Source organism: Corvus cornix, chromosome 9, assembly GCF_000738735.6.
Source record: "Corvus cornix cornix isolate S_Up_H32 chromosome 9, ASM73873v5, whole genome shotgun sequence".
Lineage (NCBI taxonomy): Eukaryota > Metazoa > Chordata > Aves > Passeriformes > Corvidae > Corvus > Corvus cornix.
Genome location: NC_046339.1, coordinates 20,930,836 through 20,955,223, shown reverse-complemented (window position 1 = coordinate 20,955,223; position 24,388 = coordinate 20,930,836). Strand labels below are relative to the sequence as shown.

Genomic DNA, 24,388 nt, shown 5'->3' with positions numbered 1-24,388 from the left:
CAGCTTTGCCAAGTGGATATAAAATAGCCTGCTATTTGCATAATCACTTTATAAAAAAACAACAACTATGTGGTGAGGATTTAAGTCCCAGATGAAAAAAAAATGAGGAGCTGCTATAATCTCCAACAAACTGGCATTTCAGCCTAAATGACAGCAGAAATGGAAGATGCCTTGCATACAGATTATTTGTAACATGCTGGAGCTAGGATGCACCAACTAGAGCAAGAGCAGGACAACAGCTTTGTTCACATCCACAGGGTTTAGGATCAATGAAGTTATTAGGTCTTTTACCTTTGTGGACAAGTTGTAATATGGAGCTAACAAAGAAAGGGCTGCTGTACACCAAAGCCTGTCAGGCTGGGATTTGAATGAGGGAATTGTTTGCCACTTCTGCCTGGCCAGTGCCACGCCTCTCCTGCTCACAGTGGCCAAACCCTGCTGGCCCAGCTGCAGCTGAGGCTGCTCAGGGATGAGGAGGAGCTGGGCTCCAGCAGTGGAAGAAGAAGGCAGAGAAGAAACTATCACAGACAGCAGCGATTAGATTTGATCCAGAAATCATTAAGAGTTGCTGAGCTAAGGCAAATCTTTTAGGAAAATTAATCCTGTTGATTTGAACGTAGCTGTAGTTGACAGCACTCTCCAACCTCAGCAAACTGAGCCAGCAGCAGGTTATTCTGATTCCAAACACCTTTGCAAAACAGAGGGAGAGAGGGAAAGCCAACAGGTCCAAGCTCCCTGAGGGAAAGATGCAGCACAGCTGGAGCTTGTTTTCTTGAGACAAAAATGTTATTCCTTTAAAAATTTCATCACACCTTTCTCTTATCCAAGAATATGCTTTCTTCTGGATAGTTTAGCAATATTACTTAAGTTGTAGAAGATTGCTGGGGCCCAGACACACCGAATCCCGTATGATGCACATTCTGGGCACTGCTTTGCTCTCTGCTCCCCAGGCTTCCCGCCCCTCTGGGATTGCTTCTGTGTGCACAGTGTGCAAGTACTGCTCCAAACAGTGCTGCAAATGCAAAGTGCTTAAGAAGATACAAAGACAACACCTTATTTTAGCAGTGTTTAAATTTCACCCCACACATTGCTAAAAAAAATTTTTAAAATATATTTTTATGAAAAAAATCAATTTGTCCATAAAATTAGTAATGGAATTCTGTACAACTCTACAGTCTACACACCCTATTGATGACACTTTAAACTCCTGATTTAATCGGCTTCTCAGTGTCAGTTTTTATTTGTACAATTATATCACAACTGAAACAAAAATCCAAGAAGTAGAAAACAGCTACATGTGTTTGATGTTGTATGTGAAAGCCTTAGATATTTAGCAACTTCTTTGATGCTTTGATCTCCAAAGAAATCTTACTAAAATTATGATCAAAGGATTTTATATTATTCTAAGTACTTAAGAACGAACCATCTTAGGGCAATAATCAGTATTCTGTTTAATCCTTCACCCTTGGAATCCATTATTGCTAAGCACCTCAATCTGATGGGAGTTGCATTTACTTAATGATGATATTCTCCTAACACAGAGTTAGAAGCACCAGAAAGCAACACTTCCAACTTAGAGCCAAGAGCTGGATTTTATTCTTCTGGCTAAAAAGTGCTTTTTAAAGCTGTTTTTAAAATGTATGTAACTTAAGAAAATTGGTATGCAGCTCAGACCAGGCAGATTTTTATTTTTCTACAGCAGACAAAGAAATAGAATTTCCAATATGCAACTACTTTTAATTTAATCTATTTCTAACTACTTCCTATTGTCAGTGTTTATAGAGGACTATTACACAGATGGATATATCTAATATTTATAAAGTAAATTAACACTCTACTTTATAACATGCAAAGACAGATAAATAATGAATTATCCTTTTCATCAATCTGACCACATAATGTCTATTTCATTGTAATATTGAATACTGCACCAGACTGGTTGTTGTAATCCCCCATGGTGAGTTAAATCAAAGGGTGTGATACAAAGAATCCCTAAACTGCAGCCTTCAGAACAGGAGAAAAACATTAGAGCCAAGCAAGATTTAACAAAAACACAATTACTGCTTAGATTATGGATTTACCACCGTTGGTTGATGAGAGGTAAGGGAGGATTGGACTTTTTCAAAAGCAAGTAGATGAATCCCTGACTCCCAGGCACAGCCATAGCCTTAACAACCTCCCACATCCTGACTAAGAAATTCCTTCTCAGTTTTACCTGTGCAGATTATTCTTCTTTTTGCACACCCCACCCACAAGGGTGGGTTTCCTACTATTTATATCCCCATGCTCCATCGCTTTTAATGGTGAAAGATGACGAGCAGACTGATGTGCAAACACCTCTGCTGTGAACACACTGCTGTAAGCATTCTTCCAGGCTGACAAGAAAACACACCTGCTCTAAATGAAAATCAATCTCTGTTAAATCTGTTCGCTCCAGCTCGCTTGGACTGGCGCTGCTTTAGAGCTCACAAAGAGCTGTGCTTAGCAGGAGGATCACACATTCAGCTTTGGAAGATGTCAGGAGCACCAGGAATGCCAACTGCATCTGAGGGACCCAAATACATGCCAGAGGCAGACACAGGTTAATCACATCTCTGAAAAACCCATTGGAAGGTTATCTTTCCTTTTGGACTGAGGGGCTTGAGAAAAAGGCCTGTCAAGGAAATGTTTTCCAAGGCACAAGGTTAATTCATCTTGGAGCACCCTCCGTCCTGACTTCAGCATTCCCTGTAATTCCATTGTCATGCCCTTACAGACTCATTTTGGGTTTGATCTGTTTGTATCTCCACCACTGAAGAGCAGGAAGCTGCACAAACAAAGGATAGTCCTCCAACCCAGGAGTATCCCAGGACTCCTAAAGGCACCAGCATGGCCTGCCTGCAGTCCCAGGCTCCGTGTGAACTGTGGGGAGCAGGAGTTCCTCCGTGCTCCTGGGGCTGTGGGCTATAGGACAGTTCATCAACAGCTAGGGAGCAACTTCAAGGGAAGTCACTCTGCCTCGCTGGAGTTCACAACCCAGCTGGGACAATGGAATCTTCAGCTGCCTTTTGTACAAATCCACACACACCATAGCTACTTCAGGCCTATAATCCTGGAAGATGGAATATGATGAGCAGTACCACTTAAGAGATTTTACCTTCAGCTGCATGATAAAATGCTTTTATCTTGGAAAATTACTTACTTGATTAAAGTGCTGAAGTTTTTCAATTAAATTGTTGATGAGTGGGTCCAATCCTCTGACTTTCAGTTCTGGATTATTAATTTGTGCCTTCAGTCCATTGGAAACAACTCTGCTGGTGTAACTGAAAAACAGAAAAATACCACATCAGTGACTGGAACCATGTCCACCAGAATCAAAAACCGTATTACAGGTGACTTACAAAAAGAAAATATTTTGTAAGTGGGAATAAATTTTTTAATAAATATTTATGTTTTTAAATACACCAACCAGAATAACAGTCAATGTTTCTTGCAGCATCATTTACCACTTCAAACTATTCAAGTCATGAACCAACAGCAATTTCATAAATCACAGAGAGGTTTGTTTCATTCATAATTTAATATTTGAACCTTTGTAACTAACATTCTCAAGTTCTTCAATACAGCAGTCAAGGCTGATAGCTTCCAAAAATTCACTCTTTTGTTATTTCAGAAACTCAGGGAATTTAAGACGGAAATTACATTGCACGAGATTGAAGCAAATTCCAGTGAAAGGGGAGTCTGGTTTGAAAAAGATTCATAATCAAAGTGTGAATTGGAGTCCTCTTGTCAGACCAGCTGGGGACACTGGGGAAAAACTCTCTGGGGACACTATAAAGCAGCAGGTGCTGCTCTACCATAGTTCCCCATGGAGCCTCACCTGCCATGGGCCACACACAGCAATTCTCTCTGACCAAGCCCTGCTTTTTCTGAGGAACAACAGATCTGTCTCACCCACTTCTCTCACTGATTGTTGACTGAACAGTTCCTGCCAGTCTTTTCTAGGAACACCCCACAAGGTATTCTCAATCCTGCTTGGGCTGGGGCTCCACCCAGGCACCCTCATGCGGAAAATCCTAGGGTTGTGCACACCTGGTCTCTCCTTCTCTACACATCTATACCACAGCTGAGGAGGTGAATTCATCGGCACGTGTTTGCTGAATGCAGTGCTTCTTAGAAGTATCCAGACTCCTTCATATTTGCTCCAGCATTTATCCGTGTACAGTTTAAATTCAACCCCTCCAACCAGACTGCAGGTTGCACAGAGCTACAGAGCAGCCGTTTTTTTGAGAGTTATGGTTTTTATGGTTGTATGAAACCCTCAGCTCAGCACTCATTTGTAACAAAGGTGATCAGGGATGTTTTGCATGACCAGCTTTGAACTGGACAATGACTGTTCACATACCAAACTCTCCCAGACTCAAACACACACCAGGGAGGATCTCATTAAAGATTCAAAATTGGAATCTTTGTAAGTGAGGGAGCCACTGGCTCTGCTCCTTTGGACTGAAATGTCGAGAGACATATCCTGCTACATCTTTCACTTTGATCATCCCTACACACTTGGATATGCCCGATGTTCTCCTATCAGTGAATTCTTCACTGTAAACCAATTTGTGCTGAAGCTGAGGACAGCACTTCTGAGTAGAAAAAAAGGCCCAAATTCTATAGTAGAAAGGCAACAGAATGAATTGGGGGGAGACCAAGCTCTCCAAATATATTCATCCTATCTTAGTTTTATTTAGGATGAACCACAAATTTGTGCAAACTGCTGGCAGAAGACACTGTAGTACACTGCTGCTAAAGGTGTGGCTTAGAAAAAACTAACTGAGAATGGCCTGCTTTTTCAGTAAACTCAATAAATGTCACTTCTCAGGGAAAAAAAAAAGAAAAAAATTGTTTAAAACAGAAAATTGAGAAAAATCAATGTTTTGCCCGAATAGCCAGATAGTATTTAGAGGACAAATGTTAAGGAAAACCTTTTTCACTGAGATGGTATTTTTTTTGTTCACTGAGCCTTTTAAAGACAATGTTCTATTTTTTCTTGATATGTAACTCATATATGTATAAACTAATCTAAAGTATAAATTTTCACAATGCAATGGCACACCCAAAATGATGGTAGGGCTCAGATCTTAGAAGCAGACCCAGATGGACGGATGTCCCCAGGAAGAATCCAGCTTAAGTACTGCTTTGAAGCCAAGGCTGGTATGGACTGTATCCATCTACATCAATTCATCTGGACAACAGAACAACACTGCTGCATCTTACCTGCCTTTACCTTTGTTCACAAATCATATTATTTGCTGAATGCTCAACATAGTTCATTCATGCGAAAACAAACACATGGTGACCCACTGTAGAAGTACAGGGACACGTGACACAGCTTCCTGAGATCATCTAGTTCCGATACAAGAGAAATTTAACTTAATGGGACAGCTCCTGGCCTCTACCAGTCTGTTTGGGGATTCCCCGAGTGTGCTGCTTTGTCTCATCAGAAACTCATCAACAGCAGCAAAATGCAAGGGTTTTCCTTTTCCCTGCTTTTGACTGCTCTCCATTCAACTCCTGGTTAGAGCTACTGGAATTTCTCTAGAGGTTTATGTCACTATAATACTGGATAAAGAAACCTCTGGGTTGGCTGGGGTGTTTTTTGGCAAATGACATTAAGTTTTTCCCCATGAATCACAAGCCTCCATTAACTGCCCCTAAGTAGTATTACAAACCTACAGCACTGCTTGGAGTTTGCATAAACACCACCAGTTCAGAGACAGCAGCAGCAGCATTAATGCCAGAATCCTCAAAGCGACCCAGAATGGGGAAAGTCAGTCTCAGCCAACTCATACTTACTGCTGTTGCTAAATACATACTCTCTTCTACATACAGAATTACCAGGAAAATAGGCCCACTTGGAATGAATGAGTTCACAGTCCATGGAGACAAAGTGGGTGCCCGTATCCTTCGAGTTCCACCCATGTTTAAGGAGTCACTCTTTAAAGCTCTGGAGATAAGCATACATTATGCACAGACATTTCTGTTGCCTAGATTGTTTACAGTTAGATTCATAACGCAGCTTAACTAAATTCCACGTGTCAGAGACTGCATTCACACATGACCTGTGTGAATCCTGCTTCAGATCCTTTATCTCCCTGGTGCCACTGCCAAGCGCATCACAACTGGCCCAGGTCTGGTCTGGAACGTGTCCTGACCAACTGGAAAACCCCAGAAAACCAACTGGAGAGGTGAAACAGATGTGATCTGCCCTATGAATAAGGTAAAAAGCTGGTGTAAAAGAAGGCAAAAGACTTCCAGAGCACAAAGCCAGCTCTTGGGTTTTCCCATAATAACCTGCTACGAGCTCTGCTTGTCCTGGGTGTTCTCACTGGGAGATCACCATTAGAACAAACCTGAGCCTGGAAAGACTCAGAGGAATTAGGAGATGGTGATTTCAGAGAAAAGGGGCCACAGCTCTTGAGGGGAAGGAGACAGGGCAGAGAACAGCAGGAGAATTGCGCACCCAGCAAGGAGGGAGTAATTCCCCCAGTCCATCCCAGCCAAGAACCAAAGCCTGCTCTAGAAGCAGACATTATGTCCATCTGACCCAAACCACCACCCTGCAAACTACAGATCCTTCTACTATCTCTGTACCATGTTAGAATACTTTGAAATAAACACTATACATTTCCTGAAAGATAATCTGATTACTTTATTTCTTTGCACTATCTAAACCATTTTTTTTGTTGACATCAGATCCTGAATTACTGGAAATGTACATTAAGTGAGATCAGAAATTGGCTTGCTTTATTTAATAACCTGCAATTTAACTGAAATATTGTAGTACAGAATTGCTAACTCTGGTTACAGCTCTAGTACTTTATTCAAACTAAACCCAGAAATGTCAGCAGGAATGGCCAGGAAAGTTGTATTAAAATATTGTCACTGGAGCAATCCTGAAAGTAACTGTTACACTGGAGCCCAATGAACAGCTTCTGCAGACAGAATTTTCATCTAGATCTCAAGCCTCAGGCCAATGCTATTCCACTGATTGATCAGGCTAAGCTATGATACTTTAAAAAACCAAAAGCAAATTATAAAAACAACAACCTCCCAAACCCAGCTTCTCAGTATTTCAGAAGAACAGTATCAATTATTTTAGATCTTAGGTAAGGCTCATCTCAAGTTTAAAAAAAGGTAAAAAGTGAAATACTGTTTACATATGGGATTGCATTTCAACTGAAGATATATGTTTTTATTTCATAAATAAATAAAGATAAATTAAGATATTTGAGTAAAAACACCTATTTTAAAAAGCCTGATACTCTTCTGAAATGTGTCTTTTTCAGCTCCTAATGGTAAAAGGAATCAAGGGACAGGGTTTTCTCAAAGTCAAATATGCCTTTAAAAAAAGCCAAAAAAACGCCCATATAAAATAGAAATAACTTCAAATTCCAGCAAATGACTGCAGGAGCTGCCTTAGAGACAGATCTAACCAGTAGTGATATTTAGCCACAAAAGCCCAAGAAACAGGGTGCTGTTTTCACACCACTTCCTTGCTGCCTCCCTGCAGGAGACCACAGCAGTCAGGATGCTGCAGGCAGCTTATTGATCACCTCCAGCTGGGAGACGGCTTCCACTGCACCACATTCCTCAGGGATTACCCTGAGCTGTGCCATCAGCAGCCACAGTGCCGTGCTGCTGTGTCCAATGGCCTCTCTTTCCTGAATTAAAACAGCTCCACCACATCCACTCACCCCAGGGATTATGGAGCAAGACCCCAGCATATTCCACATGCTTGGGAACATGTACTGAGCATTTCAGGATTATCTACATTGGAAATTCAGGATACCTGGAACCTGAACTTCATCTCAATGCAGTTCTCTTAATTTTAGTTTTCTGTTCTCCACGTGAGTATTTGACCCAACACAGCTGTGCAAGAGGCATCAAAATTTTTATTTAATTGTGGGATAAATGGAACATCAAACATCACATGGCAAAGCTGAAAATCTGAGTCTTATATTCAGTTCATAGGAATTCAGGAAGTGCAGTAAACATCTCTATGGGACAAAAACTGCTTTTGACAAAATCATTTGTCATACAATCTTAAGAGTTGCCATATATGTAGAAGACGAATAAAATTTACTGTCTAAGAAATTGAATCTATTTTGCTGAGACGTTTCTAATTTTGTAATCACATTTTTAAAAAATTAATTACACGCTATATATCATCAAGACAGCAATACCTAAGCACAAATATTTTGTCATCTGCCATGTATTTTTTTCATCAGTATTGTTGGTACTGATTGAATAATTCCACTATGATCAACAAGGGCTAAAACAGCAACACCTTTCTGAGACATACTAGGAAGTACAAACTCTTCCTGAGACTAAAAATCACACTTCACCATTTATTTCTTTGGCATTATAAAATATGACTGTCCTGTTTTCTGTACAAATGTACAAACTATTCTGTAAGAAACCAGCACACAACCCCCCCCCCCCCCCCCCAAGAGAAGAACACATTGGAAATCTACAGACAGGACCACGTGAAAGGAAATATCTGGATTCGCAGTCTTCTAAAACTCAGCAGTTGCCCAGCAGCCTGCTAAAGCCAGAGAGCTCTAGAGTAAGCCACTCATTTTCTAGCAAAATCATAAAGTGTTGAGACAAAGTGAGAGTTTACAGCATTCATTTCACATCCAGCTTTGCTTCTTTCATCTTTGTGCATAACTCATTAAGCAAGAAATCATCCCAGAGATCCATGCTGTCTGCAAGCCCTCCCAGAAGTAGACGGCACTGTGCGGACAGAACTACAGGGAATTGAAACTGTGCTTTTCTCAGCCCATGTGTTTGACAGGGAGGCATTGACTGCAGCAGCCAGTTTACCTCAGCAAAATACTCAGCACAGCACCAGAGCAGACACCACCCACCACTGAGTGACTCGGAGGTTAAAGGGTGATGGGGGAGAAGGAAGGGAAGAGCTCTGAATGTGCCATTTAGTAAGAAACAATGAGAAACATGGATAAGCTACTTAACTGGTCTTGAGATCCACTGAAAAACTAATTCAGTTACATTAGGGATGGTTCACCAGATGGTGTGTTTTGTCTTATATTTATTCATAATTTGACCCTTGGGTTGGAATGGTTTGCCTGAAGTTCAATAATGTGAATCCACTGCTGATCTACAGCAGCCTGTGTTGTCCCCAGATTAATTTTTGGACTTTTCCCTTGCAGTTTTCAGATGCAGCCCTTGGAGTGTGTGACCCTCTGACCTTCAGGGCTCTGCAATCCTTGGTTTTCTCCCAATTCAAGGAACACAGAAATGTGCACCAACTAGTAAGAGCAGTAACAAAAACTGTGTAGTTGCAGACTGTGACATAATTCATCAGGATTATCAGCTTTGATCTCATTAACCCCTCTGCCCACTTCTTCACAAAGTGGCAAGAACAAGCACAACACATGGCAAATGCATATCCCTTGCCAGGTTATCACAGTTGCTTGTCACTCAGTGAGTAACTTCAAGGAAGGAAAGAAAATGCCATTTCCCTGAAGTGTTTCTGAGCACGACTCTCCATGAGGAAAAGCCAGCCAGAGCAGGACCCCCCTCAGACTCAGCTTTCCTTAAGCTGCTCTGCACAATGAACTAGAGAGGGGTGAGTCCCCTCAACTCCTCCTGAGCTTTGTCACTAAAAGTGACCAACAGACAGGCTGTGCTTCATCTCTGAGCAACTCCCACAACAGCACTGCTCACAAAAATGTCTCGTATCACACATTTTGTCATTTCTGTACCAGCTTAGCAAATCTGGTTACAGTCACTGAGCATCACATGGCTGATAGATCTCCAAGAAAGGGATGATCAACCCATGACCAGTACTGCTCTCTAAGGAACTAAGCTGCCAAAATAAACACTTTATTTAAACAAAAACCCCACAAACAACCAAAAAAAAAAAAAAGAGAAAAAAATAAAATAGAAAATAAATACATCTTGATAAGTTTACTGTCACAATCAGTAGCCATGACAGAAAAAAACTGCAACAGTTTGCAGATTTTGCTGTTGTCTTACAATTTTTTCTTTTCACCCACCCCTTGAAGATTCAGTGTGTGAGTGCTTCGTAGAACTAAATCTCAGAGGATCTTCATGACTTCAACATTTATTCAGTAGCCTGATTCATTAGGTCACTCTGTAATTAACTGCCTTCACTTGAGTGGATCTGATCCTTGTTTGCAAGGAAGGTTTCAGTCAGGCCTCTCCTCAGGGCAGAACTGCAGCAGGAGCCCCTGACACCGGTGAACTCTGGCAAGTGACACCAGGCAAGGGCACATGCTGGGAAATCCTCAGGGCTGCAGAGGTGCCAAGCCCTTGCATGGAGACTGCAGGCTCCTGTGAGACTGCTGAAAGTCACATCTTAATGCTTCTCAGGAAACCTGAAAGCCAGCAAGGAATTCGGTTTGTTTTTAAGGAAAGAATCATTGCATCTATGCCAGTGTACAATTCTACCGAAGGAGATGGAGTCACCAGGGTAAAATCTGGATGCACGAAGGAAAACAATTTCATGTATTCTACACAATCAGCTGAGCACAACTGCTGCAACATTCTCCAAGAGAAAGGCTTCTCTTTTGAAAAATACCTATGCAAAGAGTTCATTTTGAAATGATTAAGTAACTGCCAACAGACTACAAGAAAGCTCAAGTCTGGCACATAATGAGTTTAGCGGCCCTGAAGATTTTGTGAAGCAGAACTGACACAATGTGAATTCCATCTCTGCCAGAACTGGGCTCCAGTGGAAGTTTCACAAATAATCTTATTTATTAGCAATTATGGAAAATGATGAGACAAATACAGTGTGCTAATGGGATAATTAGAAAAGGAAAATCACAAAGCCGAATAGCATTTATAATGGTCTTTCTCCACTTCTACAGGGCTAAAAAAGACTTCCTGTAATCTAGATTATAGACAGTTTTAAGACTGCAGCTACAAAACAAGTTACCAGATGGCTTCAAGTGACTGGATGATGCCAGCCCGTGAACACCCTGAGAATGAGTGAAAAACAAAGAGAGAGCATACATGTAAGAGATCTCAGCCTCAAAAAAGATGTGTTCATCAGTTTGTCCAAAGTCATGCTGAAAATGTATTGACTGGAGCTTCACAGAATACTGCAAAATGCTTGAGAGTGCTGCAGAAGAAGTTATTACAGATTGTTGGTGAAACAGCCTTCATGGTGTATGAGAAGTTAATACTACCTTAAGGCACACTGAGGGCACCAAAGAAATTTGTAGAAGTTAATTGGACAATCTTTATTATGCCAAGGGAAAGAAGGTACTTGCCTGGAATACCATCAGATAGGAAACTCTTTAGTTTCAAGTGAAATAAGCTCTTCAGGACACACAAATGGTACCTCTATACCTGTGAAACTGAATATAATGAGCAATGAAAATGATACAAACCCAAAAGCTGATATCCTAACTGGGAAGTGGAGGCATAAAGAGCATTCCCCATTATAATGACTCGAGAAACAGAATAGAAAATAGAACAGTAAACAAAAACTATATACCTATCAAAGTAACATCTGTGGCCATTCCTAAGGGAAAAGTAAAGCTAATCTGAAACACCTTTTCTCAGCAACTCCCAGGCCAGGAGAGAGCCTTCTTTGAGTAAAAACAAAACAGAGCCAAGATAAATCCTGACAGAGAAACTAATGCTGCCCCTCTTGCAGACTGGCAGCTTCCACTCTGTTCCAAGGGCTGGGCAAAGCAAATGGAGACAGATGACTGCCTAACTTTTGTAACTGCCAGACGGAAGACACTGGTGGAAAAACACGACTGACTCAGCAGAAAATACAGTCTTAGGAGAGGAGAGGACTTGAACTCTTACAAGAAAATAGGAAAAGCAGACGAAATAAACTTAGCAGTGGAGAGAGAATGAGCACCAAGCAAGGACTCACAGTTCTTGGTTGACAGGACTTTTGACAGGCCAGGGCAGCAACAATCCAATTGCCTTTCTGAAAACCCTGGTTGCAGATACTTAACAATTAGTCTTGACAGATGACCATGGTTATACAAAAGGATATTCCCAGCATAGGAATTTCTATGAAGCAAAATGGAAAATGTCCTAATTTGCACACTATCTGACATATGTCACAGGGAGAAGAACTTGCCTGTGGCTCATTAAAAGCAAAACAAAACAAAACAGAAACAGATTAATACTGAGGTCAAAATTCCAGCTTTCCTCAGAAGCCAGTTTCTCCAAATGCACTTAGATACACATGGGAGATTAAAGAACAGATGTCAATAATGAGTACATGAACTCAGCTCTGTATGAACTCAACTCAGGGACTGAACTCTGCCCTCCAACAGTCTTTGCTAATCCCCCTGGCTTCGGCACCGCACCATTCTCGCTCCGCCTGCAGCTCCTGCCCCAGCAGCCCTGGGTGTGCACTGGGCAGATGGAGCACACCAGATACACCATTCCCTCCCATCTTATGCCAAGGAGGTATTTGAATAGTCCAGCCCACTCTCTCTCCCAAGCTCAAGCATAAGGCAGCTGAGATCTGCACTTTCTGAAGCACTGTGGCTTCCTGTGGCTCCTTAGGGATGTCTCTGACCATTATGGATTCTGAACATGCACTAATGCACATACATTCTATTTCATTCCTTTATACTGTTTTCCCAATGTATTTATGCAATATATTCGCTGCAATTCTTATCTGCTCCAGTGTCTCCACTTTTGCCCAGGTCTTAATGTGTTAGAGCAGGTGTTTGGTCCTTGAGTCACAGATGAAAAGGTTATTTACCTTTCTGGGCTGCCAAGGTACATAGTTCCAATTTATTCCTATTTCCAGGTTAAAACTTCATCACGAGGATGGTGATGCTAAGTTTTATGTAAGTAAAAAGTAAACAGGAGACCTTAGTGCTGTACAGAAAGAGATCAGACACTAAGATTTCCAAATCTCCTGACTTAAGGGTTGTTAAACTCCTTCCCTTTTGCTTCTTCTTTTCCCCCAGCAAGAAGGCTAGCTGAATTCATTATTCCAAAGCATCCAAGTTTTATTCTTCAGAGAGGAACATGTATTTTATTGCAGAAGCTACCTGTTCATCTCACTACCAGACTTATACACTTCATTCAACTCCTTCCTTTGAAACCGCCTGACATGGATCAGGACAATTAATGCTTACTGTCCCCCTAACAGTAAAACAACAGCCCAACTGCACTCAGCTAATCCTGTGCCACTGATGACGGCTACAGGCACCAGACTGGGCTCAGCCTGGAGACATCCTCACTGCTGGAATTCCTCACAGGCACACCAAAGCCTCTGCCACACTGGCACCACAGGGGGATGTGCTCAACACAGACCTTTTTGGTGCCAGCTTCATGGTTTGGAAGCACTGTTAAAAGTAGTGCTTTTAATTTGTTCTAGAGTTTACCTAACTCAGTATTTGATGCAGTATTTCAGTATGTAGCAAAAATCACTGTTTTTATTGCTCCTGAAAACACTGCAGAAAATGTTAGTAGTAATAAAGAGCAAGTAGGGCCTAGTTATGGAGACCACAATGTCTTTGCAGTTATCCAAGACAAATGTTTACCCAGGTCAAGGTTGAAGAGCTGGAGAGAAATGTGGGAAACTGAGCAGCCCCTATTCATGTTTTTGTCATTAAATACAAAGCATTGTTTTCCTCCTCAAGTGTTTGGTACTTCTCACAAAATAGCTGCACTAGAAGAGAGGTCAAATGTAGAAAGATTTTCCTGTCATCACAAATCTGGAACAGAGAATACTTATACAAAAATCAATTTACTTGACCTACACTGTTCAATTTTTCTGCTAATACTGCTGGAGATTTATGTCTGGTTAAAACTGTTCCCTTCTGCAATTCAGCGTCTCTCCCGCTTGATTTTGCAGAAAGGTCACAGTCCTGAGTTCATGATTTTATACTTTGCTGCCACAGAGACAAACAGCAACACAAATTCAGCACAAGTTCGCTGCAGGATAAACAACAGCAAGAACCACATTGTTGGGGAAAATATATTTAATGCACACAAATGCATGCACCACAAAATATTGTGTGCAGAAGAAGACCTAAGAAAAAAATAAGGGCAGGGAATCCCTTTCCCCATGCTACAAAAGTCCTCTTCTTGAAAAACCAAGTTGCCAGTTCAATCGTGGGATACGCAATCTTACTTTTGACAGTTACTTTTAAGCTAGACCATAGCAAATGGGAAGAGTAACTACTTCTGACATAGTTGCAAGTTAGTGGCATGTTTCCCCTACAGTTTTGATTTCTGTTGCAGAGATTCCCTTTCCTTAAACCTCTGCAAGAGCTCCAACACCTCTGTGTTAGATGCAGACAAATCAAAATCCTCAGCATAAAACCCCCAAGTAAGGAAACACAAGGCAGATCACGAGGCTCACCAAGGACAGGTAAACTCAAGCAACCTGCCCATCACACATATAATTTAGCACACTCACAAACATGCATTTTTTACTTTTCAGCTAAAAGGTGCAGACAACTGAAAACAGACAAATAAATAGAATGAATGACATAATACAGAAAAACCCAAGCCTGACAGGACATTGAGCTAAACACAACAGAGAAAGCCCCTTCAACAAGGTCCTGATGCTGCAGTGATGGCCCTACAGCCCTCCCCTACAGAAAGCCCAAGTTGACTTGACCTTTTCTTTGCATGTAAGTATAATCACAAATAATCTGTTTAGTAATAACATTATACTCAGTTTATATTCAGGGGATGATGTAATGGTGCCTTAAGCAGAAATCTTAAAAGGACCCTGTTCCATCCAGTTCCCATTGATCATCTGGGCCTAAAAAACGTAAGTTCATACTTGAAAGATTCCAGTGGGCAAGGAACCAAACGCTCTCCTGCCATCACCCACCCACTACATCCCTCTTGATCCTCTCTGGTTCAGAGCAACATGAAAAACAGGTGTCTCTTCCACCCTCCCAGGCAAAGGCACACCAATCCAACTGCTCTGTCACCAATACATTGCTGGAATACTCGCCTCCAGGTGCAGAGGTGCAACTGGAATTTCTCCTCAGCCCTCCTGGCCCCCTGTGAAGATCAAGATGCAGTACCCAGGACTGCCCTCCCAGCACAAGGCCAAGGGGACACCTGAACAGGCAGTACCCATGGGCAGGGCTGCCATGGCCCAGGCAGAGCAATCCCTACTTGCCTGCAGGAGGAGTGAACGAGCTGCCTTTTACTGAGTGCTCCTAGAGAACACTCCTGGCACTTCACTGCACAGCCCAGGCACTTCCCAGAGCAAGGGACAGAGGTGAGGAGCTATCCAGCAGCTCCTTATCTTTTCTGTGGACATAAGGTGCAACACAAAGCACTTGAGAGCTTGAGTGTGACCACCCACAGTAAAAAAGGAGCTGATCGTTTCAAGTGGCTGCCACTGGCTGAGCAGACACAGCATTCTTTCCTCAAGCTCAACAGCTGCCCTGACCTGTGTGTTTTTTGAGTCTTTCCTGAGATGCTGAGAGTTTTTGCCCACCACACATGGCAAAGCTGACACCCCTCAGCATGGGAAGTACAGACCGGCCTGTGCTCAACCATAAGGAGAGGCCTACAAATACCAGGGAGGAAAAAAAACCACAAGAAGAGAACTGACTTTGCTTTTCTGCCAAAAAATCAGGAGGGAAAAAGAAAAAAAAATAGACAGGAAGTCTCTTTTTTCCTCTTTCTTTTTTTAAGCTGTGTACAGTATCAAAGAACACAGAGAACCAAAGTCATTCTGAACACAAGACAAAAGGAATGAGAGAATAGCAGGCAGTTTGTTGCAGCACAACTATCAGCTACAAAGCACCACTTGTTATCTGTGTGCTAAAAATACTGTGATGATTAACAGCAAGGACCAAGGAAAAAACAAATAATAGAAGAATAAATGATGTAATGATGTTAAAAAAAAGAAAGCATGTGACATTTCAACATTTACAATAGGATCTGAACAGACTTCAGTTGTCTGTAGCATCATCCATGTTTGAGGTATCCTGAAGAACTGTACAGAGGGTGGGTTGGGCTGGTACTACTGTGACCGAAGGCAAATGGAACAGACATTAGTCACTATGAACAGCACACAAATATTACAACTGATTTTCAGTATGGGAAAAAACTCTGCAAGTCTACACAGCTAACACCATTGGATACTGAATTCCTATTTTGAATATGATGGCGAGCACAGCACAAGGACACTCGTGATGGACTGTTGCAGTGGGGATACTGCAACACGCATATATCAAACCAGGAGTCCCGTGGAAAGGAAATATATATGGACAGACAGATTCTTGCTAGCTGTTTCAGGGATGTTTATTTCTCCAGCCGCATGGCCGGGGCTCTGCTCAGGAACTGTCCCAGTCACGGGCCCAAGGGTCCTTCTGCCCGCGCAGGGAACACAAACCAACCAATGGGAACGAGGCTGAGCAGGGACAGGGAAGCCCCGTGTCTGTGCCCTCAGGGCCCCTCTCCCAGGGCTACACGGCGGGGGAGGGACCCCAACAATGGACAATTTTTTGTGCTGAGGCTTTGAGCTCAAATTCTTCCCCGAGCGTCTGCCGTGCTGGCTGGCTCCTCAGCAGCCCCTGGGGACACTTCCCTGGGGACAGTTGTGAGGAACGTTGGAGAGCCTGTCTGTGCTCAGGAAGTTCCAGGCAGGCTGACTGCTGGTAGGGCTGGCACCTTTTAGCAGGATAAAAGAGAATTTCTGTCCCCTTCAGGTCACTAACTTCTTTAATTATGGCATAGGCTTACACAGGCATGCCTGAGCAGGAGGAGGGGATGGACACAGGCCTGGGTTGCCATGGTACCACTGGAGTGACCCTGGGAAGGTCCCATTTGAACACCACATCAACTGGCAAGGCAGCACCAGCCCAGGCCCCAGCTTCTGCAATTGGAGATGAAGCAGGGACAGTCACCTGTGACACTTCCTTTGCTGAGCAGCTGGCAGAGACTGACTTGTATGATGGCCCTTCTTACACCATGAAGGGTAGAGACACACACAAACCCAGGGCTTTTGCAGCCTGTCTGTACCTCTTGCCACATGCCCTGCTCTGGCTCCAGCATAGAGAAGGGACAATCCCACACCTCTCCCTGAACAGAGGCAGACCTCCCAGCCTCTTTCCTGTACCACATCAGAACCAACCTGGTCACACTCACAGCAGCACAGTACAGGCAAAGGATGTATATCCTTCCTTGAGCCCTTTCTCTGGACCTCTGAGGCCTTCCAGGCCAAGCAGAGCATGAGGACCCAAAGGGCAGCCAGCACAGGGGGTGTCCATGTGTGTCCTCGTGTGTCCCCATAGCAGCAGGGGACAGCCCCAGCCCGGTCACCTGCCCCATGGAACCACCCACTGCTGTGCCCTCCATTAACATGATAAGGGCAAGGACGGGTCACACCAAAACCTGTAGAAACTCTGGATCACACACAGACAATTTAAAGCAGCTGAAAGTACAGAGACAACCCTACACCCACAGTCACTACTCAGATCTGAGCAATATCTGCATGGACAAATTTCTGTCTGTGATCATCATCCTGCACAAGGCCGTGATGTGGCAGTAAACACAAGAATACTCTGTTTAGGGAGTGGCTGAAGAGTCTTACATGTTTGTCATCATTAATTGAAAGGTTTTCACCAGTTAAGGACTGTCTTAAAATGTGAGCAAGAAATTATGTCTGAGTCTGTTTCACAGAGATTTACAGAGAAATTACTACATGCACAAATCCAGGAGCTTTGAAAGTTATGCTGGACAAAGGCAATAGGAGCAAGAGAAGAGGAAGCATTGACTTTCATGTCCTACTAGTGCACAGAAAATCTTCTAACAAAGCAACTGGGTTAACAAGCTATGAACCAAGTTGTCTTGTTTTACTGACTTCAAACCAAGTGTTTCCTATCAGGAATGGCAAAGTATTTTCTGCAGACATCTATTAGACATGTCAATCCTCTACTTTGAGATTGCATTTAAAGAACAATTAATGGTAAAAGGTTTTTAAATTAGATTAAAATTAATCAAAAGAAATGCAGGGGGTGAAGAGGTAGTTTATTGCTTGCATTTTAGATGAATCACCTCTTTTTACAGGGCAAAAAATTAATCAAAAAAATAAGGATAAATTTGGAAAAAGGTAAATTATTTCACCTGATTTTCTCTCTTAGTGTCTAAACTAAGAGTCTATTAATCCCTGTGGTGTACAGGATATTCCAATGTGTCTGTCTAGTTTTACATACATTTAAAAAGTTTCTGTTTGGATATTGCCTTGGCATGAGACTAAATACCACCAGAAATGACTTGCCTCCATGTAGACAGTAATGCTCAGCAATAATGGTCTCTCATTTACTTTGGAAAAGCATCTGAAACTCTAATGACAGCTCTCCCCCTGGCAAATGGTGCAAACACAGCAAATTGCTTAGGGAAAAAAACATTTAATCAGTGTTTTACTGGTTTTCATCTTGAAGAGAGCAATACATGATCCACAAAAAAAGGTAAGATAAACTATTACGAATTACTGGATGATAAGCCCAGCACAGGCCAAATTTGTTAGGCAATCAAAGTCTGTGACTTAATGCCACTGCTCTACAAGGGACGAGCCTGGAACTTGTAGAAGCAGAACTAAGAGCCACTTGTGAGAGCACAACAGGACGGTCACACCATGAGGATCCAGCCTCCCTGCCCAGCATGTATCCAAAGGAACTGCAGCTCTGAGCAGAGCTGTGAACTGCATTCCTTTGCTCTTGTGCAGCCATATCTTCCGCCACCTGAGTGCCAGGGACTTGTCTCCCAGCGGACACTTTCTCCTTCACAAACCTGTCTGCTCTTGCACAGTTGAGTTCCCACACTCATGGACTGGACTGCAGGCTGGAAACTGTAGTCTTGGTCTTGTGTGTGCAAAAATCTTGTGTGGGGAATACTCATGGATTTAGAGCTAGACACACACAGACAGTTTGCAGGAGTAGAGCCTGTGTTAGAATGCAGTTAGAGACACATCAAATCCATTAGTACAATCAGCAAGTTAAAGCTCTTGATGGACATCCCATTCACAGAAGCTGTAGGATGATGTTATGATGCTCCTGGCTCACCATGCACATTAATGAGGAACCAAGCAGAGGGTCTGTGCGGTGTTTCTGAGAGGTATCATTCTCACCTTTAACACAACAAAGTCTGGGAGCACAGGCTGCTCTCAGGAGCAGTCCAGGATCTCTGCTGAATGCTGAAAGCTCCATCCAAAGCCCTAACAGGTATCCCAACCCAGCCCTTCAGTAGCCATTTCAGCCTGGGCACAAGAGGAGAGTGGAGGAGCAATGGCAGGACTGCCTTGCTGAGGAGGCAGAGCAAATTTCTGCACATCTGTCATCCTAGTTTATTACTTTACTTAGCACATGGAGATCTTAGAAGGGAATGAGAACCCCATGTCTTATGCCCCTCTTAAATTTCTAAAACCTCTGTGAATCAATCAAAGGAGGAAAAAAGACTGAAAAGAAAGTAACTAGTTTAAGAAAACAGCTGAAAGCCAACAGGTAAGTCCAGCTTACTTCACCTATCCCACATAAAGATGTTTAACTCCTCTCCCATTGCAATCTGATTGTCAGCTTGGGCAGAGCAGAGTGGCTGGAGCCTGTGACAAGCCTGCAGTGAGATAGCTGATACTACCACAGCTAGAGAACCCCTCCAGCCCGGGGCAGTGTTTCACTTTGCTGTGTTTCAGGGACCCCCAGGTTTATGGGGTGGTTTTCCAGCTTGTCACTGCTGAAAAAAAACCTTTGCAAGATATGGAAATGAAAGCAGCAGCTCTTAGTAGCAGTAGTTGTCCCTGCAGGAAAAGAGCAGCGGCTGTCACACACGTTGATGGTACAGCAGGGACAGTATCTCAGAGTGTTTGGTAGCTATAGGACACAACAAAAGGCTGAACATCACTTGCAGAGTCTCTCTGCCTGAGAGCAGCTCTGGAGACCACACCATCCCTATGTTTCTGTACCTGTTCCATGCAGGCTTCTTTTTTTTTCTTTTTTTTTCTTTAATGCAGAGGAAGTACTTTAATCATAAAACCTGTTTTCACTTGCCTCACTGAAAACCTGCTGTGTGCTTCCTTCAAACTAGTCAGAGTAGCAATCAGAGGCTGCCAGCACAACAGGCGGGCATGTAAATACAGCTCCAAGCTGTCCCAGGGCAGGGAAGCTCAGGGTCCCAGCTGGGACCACGGCAGAGCCCAGCCCATGCTCCATGGAACAGGCACCAGCAATGCAGACACCACACAGCCCTGCAAGGACTCTGGGGACCCCCCAGCAGCGACCTGAACTCACAAGCAAGGACCTCAGGAGTACAAATGCTGTACCTCCAGTAAGAGGCAGTGATTAATCACACAGCTGTATGCCGTGGGAGTGGAAATGAAAAGCCTTTTATTGGCATCCTCATCATTTAGTGATAATTAGAGCCCAGTGTGCCATAAACTGCCCCCAGATTTTATTTTTACAAAGAGGAGGTAAATTCACTGCCCCTTTTACAGATGTCCTAGTATCTCTTCAGTTAGCCCCCAAGTATAAAGGAAATTGGAAATGCAATGGCATAGTTAAATCCAATACAGAATTAAACAAACCTTTACCCACTCTGTACTTTTCAGGGAGATGGGAAAGGGAGAGCTGTTGCTTAAATTATTTCTGCAGCTTTACTTGGTTAGTCTCCAGCAGCTCTAATCTGTCTCATTTCTGATTTCTCCCAACTGCAGGAGGTACACTGGAATTGCCAGAGAAGATCAGCTCTCCAGCACATTTAGCCCTGAATTCCTGCCTCTGGCAACTGCCTGACTTCTAACTTGCACTGTAAAGCTAACAAAGGTATTTTTCTGAACCAGGATGTCAGCTTGTAGCCTCAACCTTTAAGTTTACATCTTGCCCCCATCTTTCCTCCCAAAGATATACATTGTCCCTTACACTCTAGTTATGCTGGTGTACCTTTCACTGGCTTTCCCAAAAACAAGACACAGAAGGAATTTCTTCCCCAACAAGAAAGACGTCATGAGGCAGATCCCAGGGTTCAGAAGGCTGGGATGTCTTCTAGGAGTTACAGACAGCCACTGAAGAGAGACCCAAAGCACCCAGTGACTGAAATTACACCTACAGCTGTAATTCTCTACCAAACTCCTGGCCTTGCCCACGGTTTTATTTAAAAGGAGCTTATTACCACATTTCCTTACAAAGCAAACAAGCAGAAATTTCTGATTATAAAAAAAAAATCTTTAAGCTTGGCAATATCCAAATAAAATCCACTTCTAGTTTTTGTGACAGAGCACCAATCCCACCTCCAAAGTGCCCAAGGCACCTCAGGAGGGCCAGGGACAGCAGCTGGTCTGCTCCCCTGGATGCCTGTGACATTCCTACAGCCACTACACAGACAGCACTGCAAACATACTGCTGCTGCTTCAGCACACTGAAAGTGAGTGAAGCACACTCATACTGATAATTATATATCACTAAATACTGATTTTGGGTACGAAAGAAGCTCAAGACTTCTCAGTTCTAATTTAAAAGCCAGTGCAGTAATTTTCTGTCACTTCCCTGTGCTCATTTGACATGCCAATCACAACAGGTGAGGAACCATATTTCCATTTTAATGTAATTTCGAATAACAACAGCACATTATTGCTGAAGAGTGATTAGTACCAGCACTTCCATCACAAGCTAAGTAGCACAATATTACTGCTGAAGTTCAGCTCTCTACTAAAGCTTGTGGAGCGATCGCTCCTACAGAATCTCTAAAGTTCTTACACTGCATTCAGTGAGGAGAGTGACTCCCTGTACACACATCATTGTTAGAGCTGAGCGGGTTTATAAAAAAGCAACCCTTTGTGAATTACTGTGTTAACTCAGCAGAGAGGAAAAAGCCAGTCTGCATGGATTCTACTGAAAAAATCAAGTAGTTTCAGTTCCATTAAACTATTATATTCTTGAAATCGTAATTTTATCGTTAAGTCTAATACACTGAGCAATTTACAACAGAACCTGGCTGGGGATGTTCTGCACAATCTATGAATATTCAACAGCAATTTGAACCTTGAGCTCCCCCTTGTGTCATGCAACCAAATTACGAATAGAGTAATTGGGGTTTCCTTTACTGCCTTGGCTGGTGGGAGAGTGGATCCAGCCCATCCCCACACGAGTGGTTAATATCACACATATAGAACCTGACTGGGAAAATGACTAAGGGTAGGTAAGAACAATGGCTTATACTTGTGCTCAGGCCACAAAAGTATGAATATCTCATAATGCTATTGACACATCAAAATGCAGCTGCAGCTTAATACACATGATACATGTGACATGCAAAACGTAGGATCCAGATTCACTCTCTTCATGGATTCCTTCATTTTGACCAAAATGCTGTTTGTAACACACTTTTCAATGAATAGTTTTTCCCTGAATCCACATAATCTGAGGTATATAGTGCTACACAAAAACAGCCTCTGAAAAACCAAGTGTCACCTCCAACCTGAGCCAGTCTAATGTTTTAAAGACAGAGACCACCACAGGCAATAACTATGTAGACAACAAATTAGACTGCTTCAAAGACAGTCTTTCAGGCCAGTCATTCTAAACCCTTATTCAAGATCTATTCTTTTACTCTAAAGTAATAGCTCATCTATGACTTGGTAAGGAAGATAAAGGTTGGTTACATTAGTTCTACTACACTGTGGGTAACTAATGCTGACACCTGAGCGCTCCAAGAATTACAATCATCCATTTCACTAACAGGAAAGTGTTTCTTCAAGCAAAGTTCCCTGTTTGAAATATTTCTGGTTTTCTCATGAGGAAAATCTGTGCCTGTAACTGAGTTTAGCTTATAAACCCCATACAAATAAAAACCACTTAAAGGTGACACTGCTTAAAAACCAAACTAATGCACATATAAAATACATCTTAAAAATGTGTATCAAGAACTTTCCTTGCACCAGAGGTTATATCAAGATGAAATGCTGCTCACCTTACAACCAAGGAGGAATTACACTAGCACTTGCATTTATACTGAAATATGGAGGAGCTGTGTTTATTAGAAGTCTGTGGTCTGATGTTTTGCTGGGCCTTCAAGCACAGCTCTGCACAGGGCTGCTGTAAAGCTGCTTTTCCTGAGACTGATTCCACTCTCCTGCCCTGCTTTCTGAACCAGGGGCTCCCAGCACAAAAGCAAGGAGTTGACATGAGTAGCCTTCGGATATCCTCCTAGGTTTTGAGTGAGTTTTTTTGTTTTGTTATAATAATTCCCCTAATTTTCCCATCATTTTCTATGACAATGATTTTATATTTTTTCCCAGTTACAGGTACTTGATTTGCACTGGGCTGCATGCAGATCCCCACGGAATGTGCACTAATTAAGCAGCTTCATTAGATGAGGATTCCTCATTTCCAGTTTGGGGTTTTTTGGTGATCTTTCAGGCAGCCTTAATCCAGTGGATATGGGCAATATGGATTTAATAATCACACATGGTTTTACTCAGGATGTTGCCTGGCACTATGTCAAATGCCCTACAGAAATCTAAATGTATTAACAGAGTTAACTTTATCAAACTTTTGTGAATGCCAACAAAAATCCGGCATCAAGATTGTCTGTTAAGATCCTGTTTAGAAACCAGCGTTCCCTGGAATTATGTTTCCGCCTCTAGGTCCCATATGATCCTTCCTAACTGCAATTATCAACTGCTTGAAACAACCCACTCAGTGATTCTGGAACAGTGACATGCCATGAGATTTTCCTCCCAGGTTTCCAAGCAGTGTTTGACAAGTGAAACCATTTCTGTGACCTTACAGACAGAATTTCACCACACAGACTGCACAGGTGCAGCCCCTGGAGAGACACAGCACCCACCAGGGTTAGACCCTGCTCCACCCTTCAACAATTACATTTGTACTTCAAGCCTAAACTGTGCATGTGGTGGCACACTTTGTGTATAGAAACAAAGGAGAGAGTAAAAGCAACCACTTTTCGTGGCAATCAAAGGCTGCCCTGTATTTGCAGGAATTGGGTTCCCTTCTACCCATCTTTTACACCCTCAGCAAATCAAAGCAACCTCTGTCAGGATCATATCTACTGCACATGAAACTGCTGTTTCCCTTTGTCTTGTAAAACAAATTTGTTGCATTTCTTCAAAATAATGTAATTCTAGCCTAATTCTGCTACTATAAAAATTCAGATAGTCAGACTTGCATTGGTATCAGGAGGGCACCAGGCTAAACCTGATTGATTTTACCTTTTTCTCTACTCTTCCCTGGGATGTGTGTACCTGAGCCTCTTGTCCTTAGGGGGGAAATAGCTGAAATTTGAATGTTTCTGTGTTCCCACATGCTATCTCCAGGAGAGATCAGGACCAGGCAACCCTCAATTCCTAAGCATGACCATTCTTTGGGTGCTGTGGTCAGCACTGCAA

At 42.6% G+C, this 24,388-nt stretch overlaps 1 protein-coding gene across 4 annotated transcripts in view; it reads right to left on the bottom strand.

Annotated features, from left to right (window-relative positions):
* Positions 1 to 24,388, bottom strand: part of LOC104693055 (glypican-5-like) — a 338,825-nt gene that overhangs the window by 144,005 nt on the left and 170,432 nt on the right. For all 4 annotated transcript variants that reach the window (XM_039556826.1, XM_039556825.1, XM_039556828.1 and 1 more), the window contains one exon: positions 3,182 to 3,302. In XM_039556826.1, coding sequence (XP_039412760.1) covers positions 3,182 to 3,302 — 121 coding nt within the window. The remainder of the gene's footprint in view (positions 1 to 3,181; positions 3,303 to 24,388) is intronic.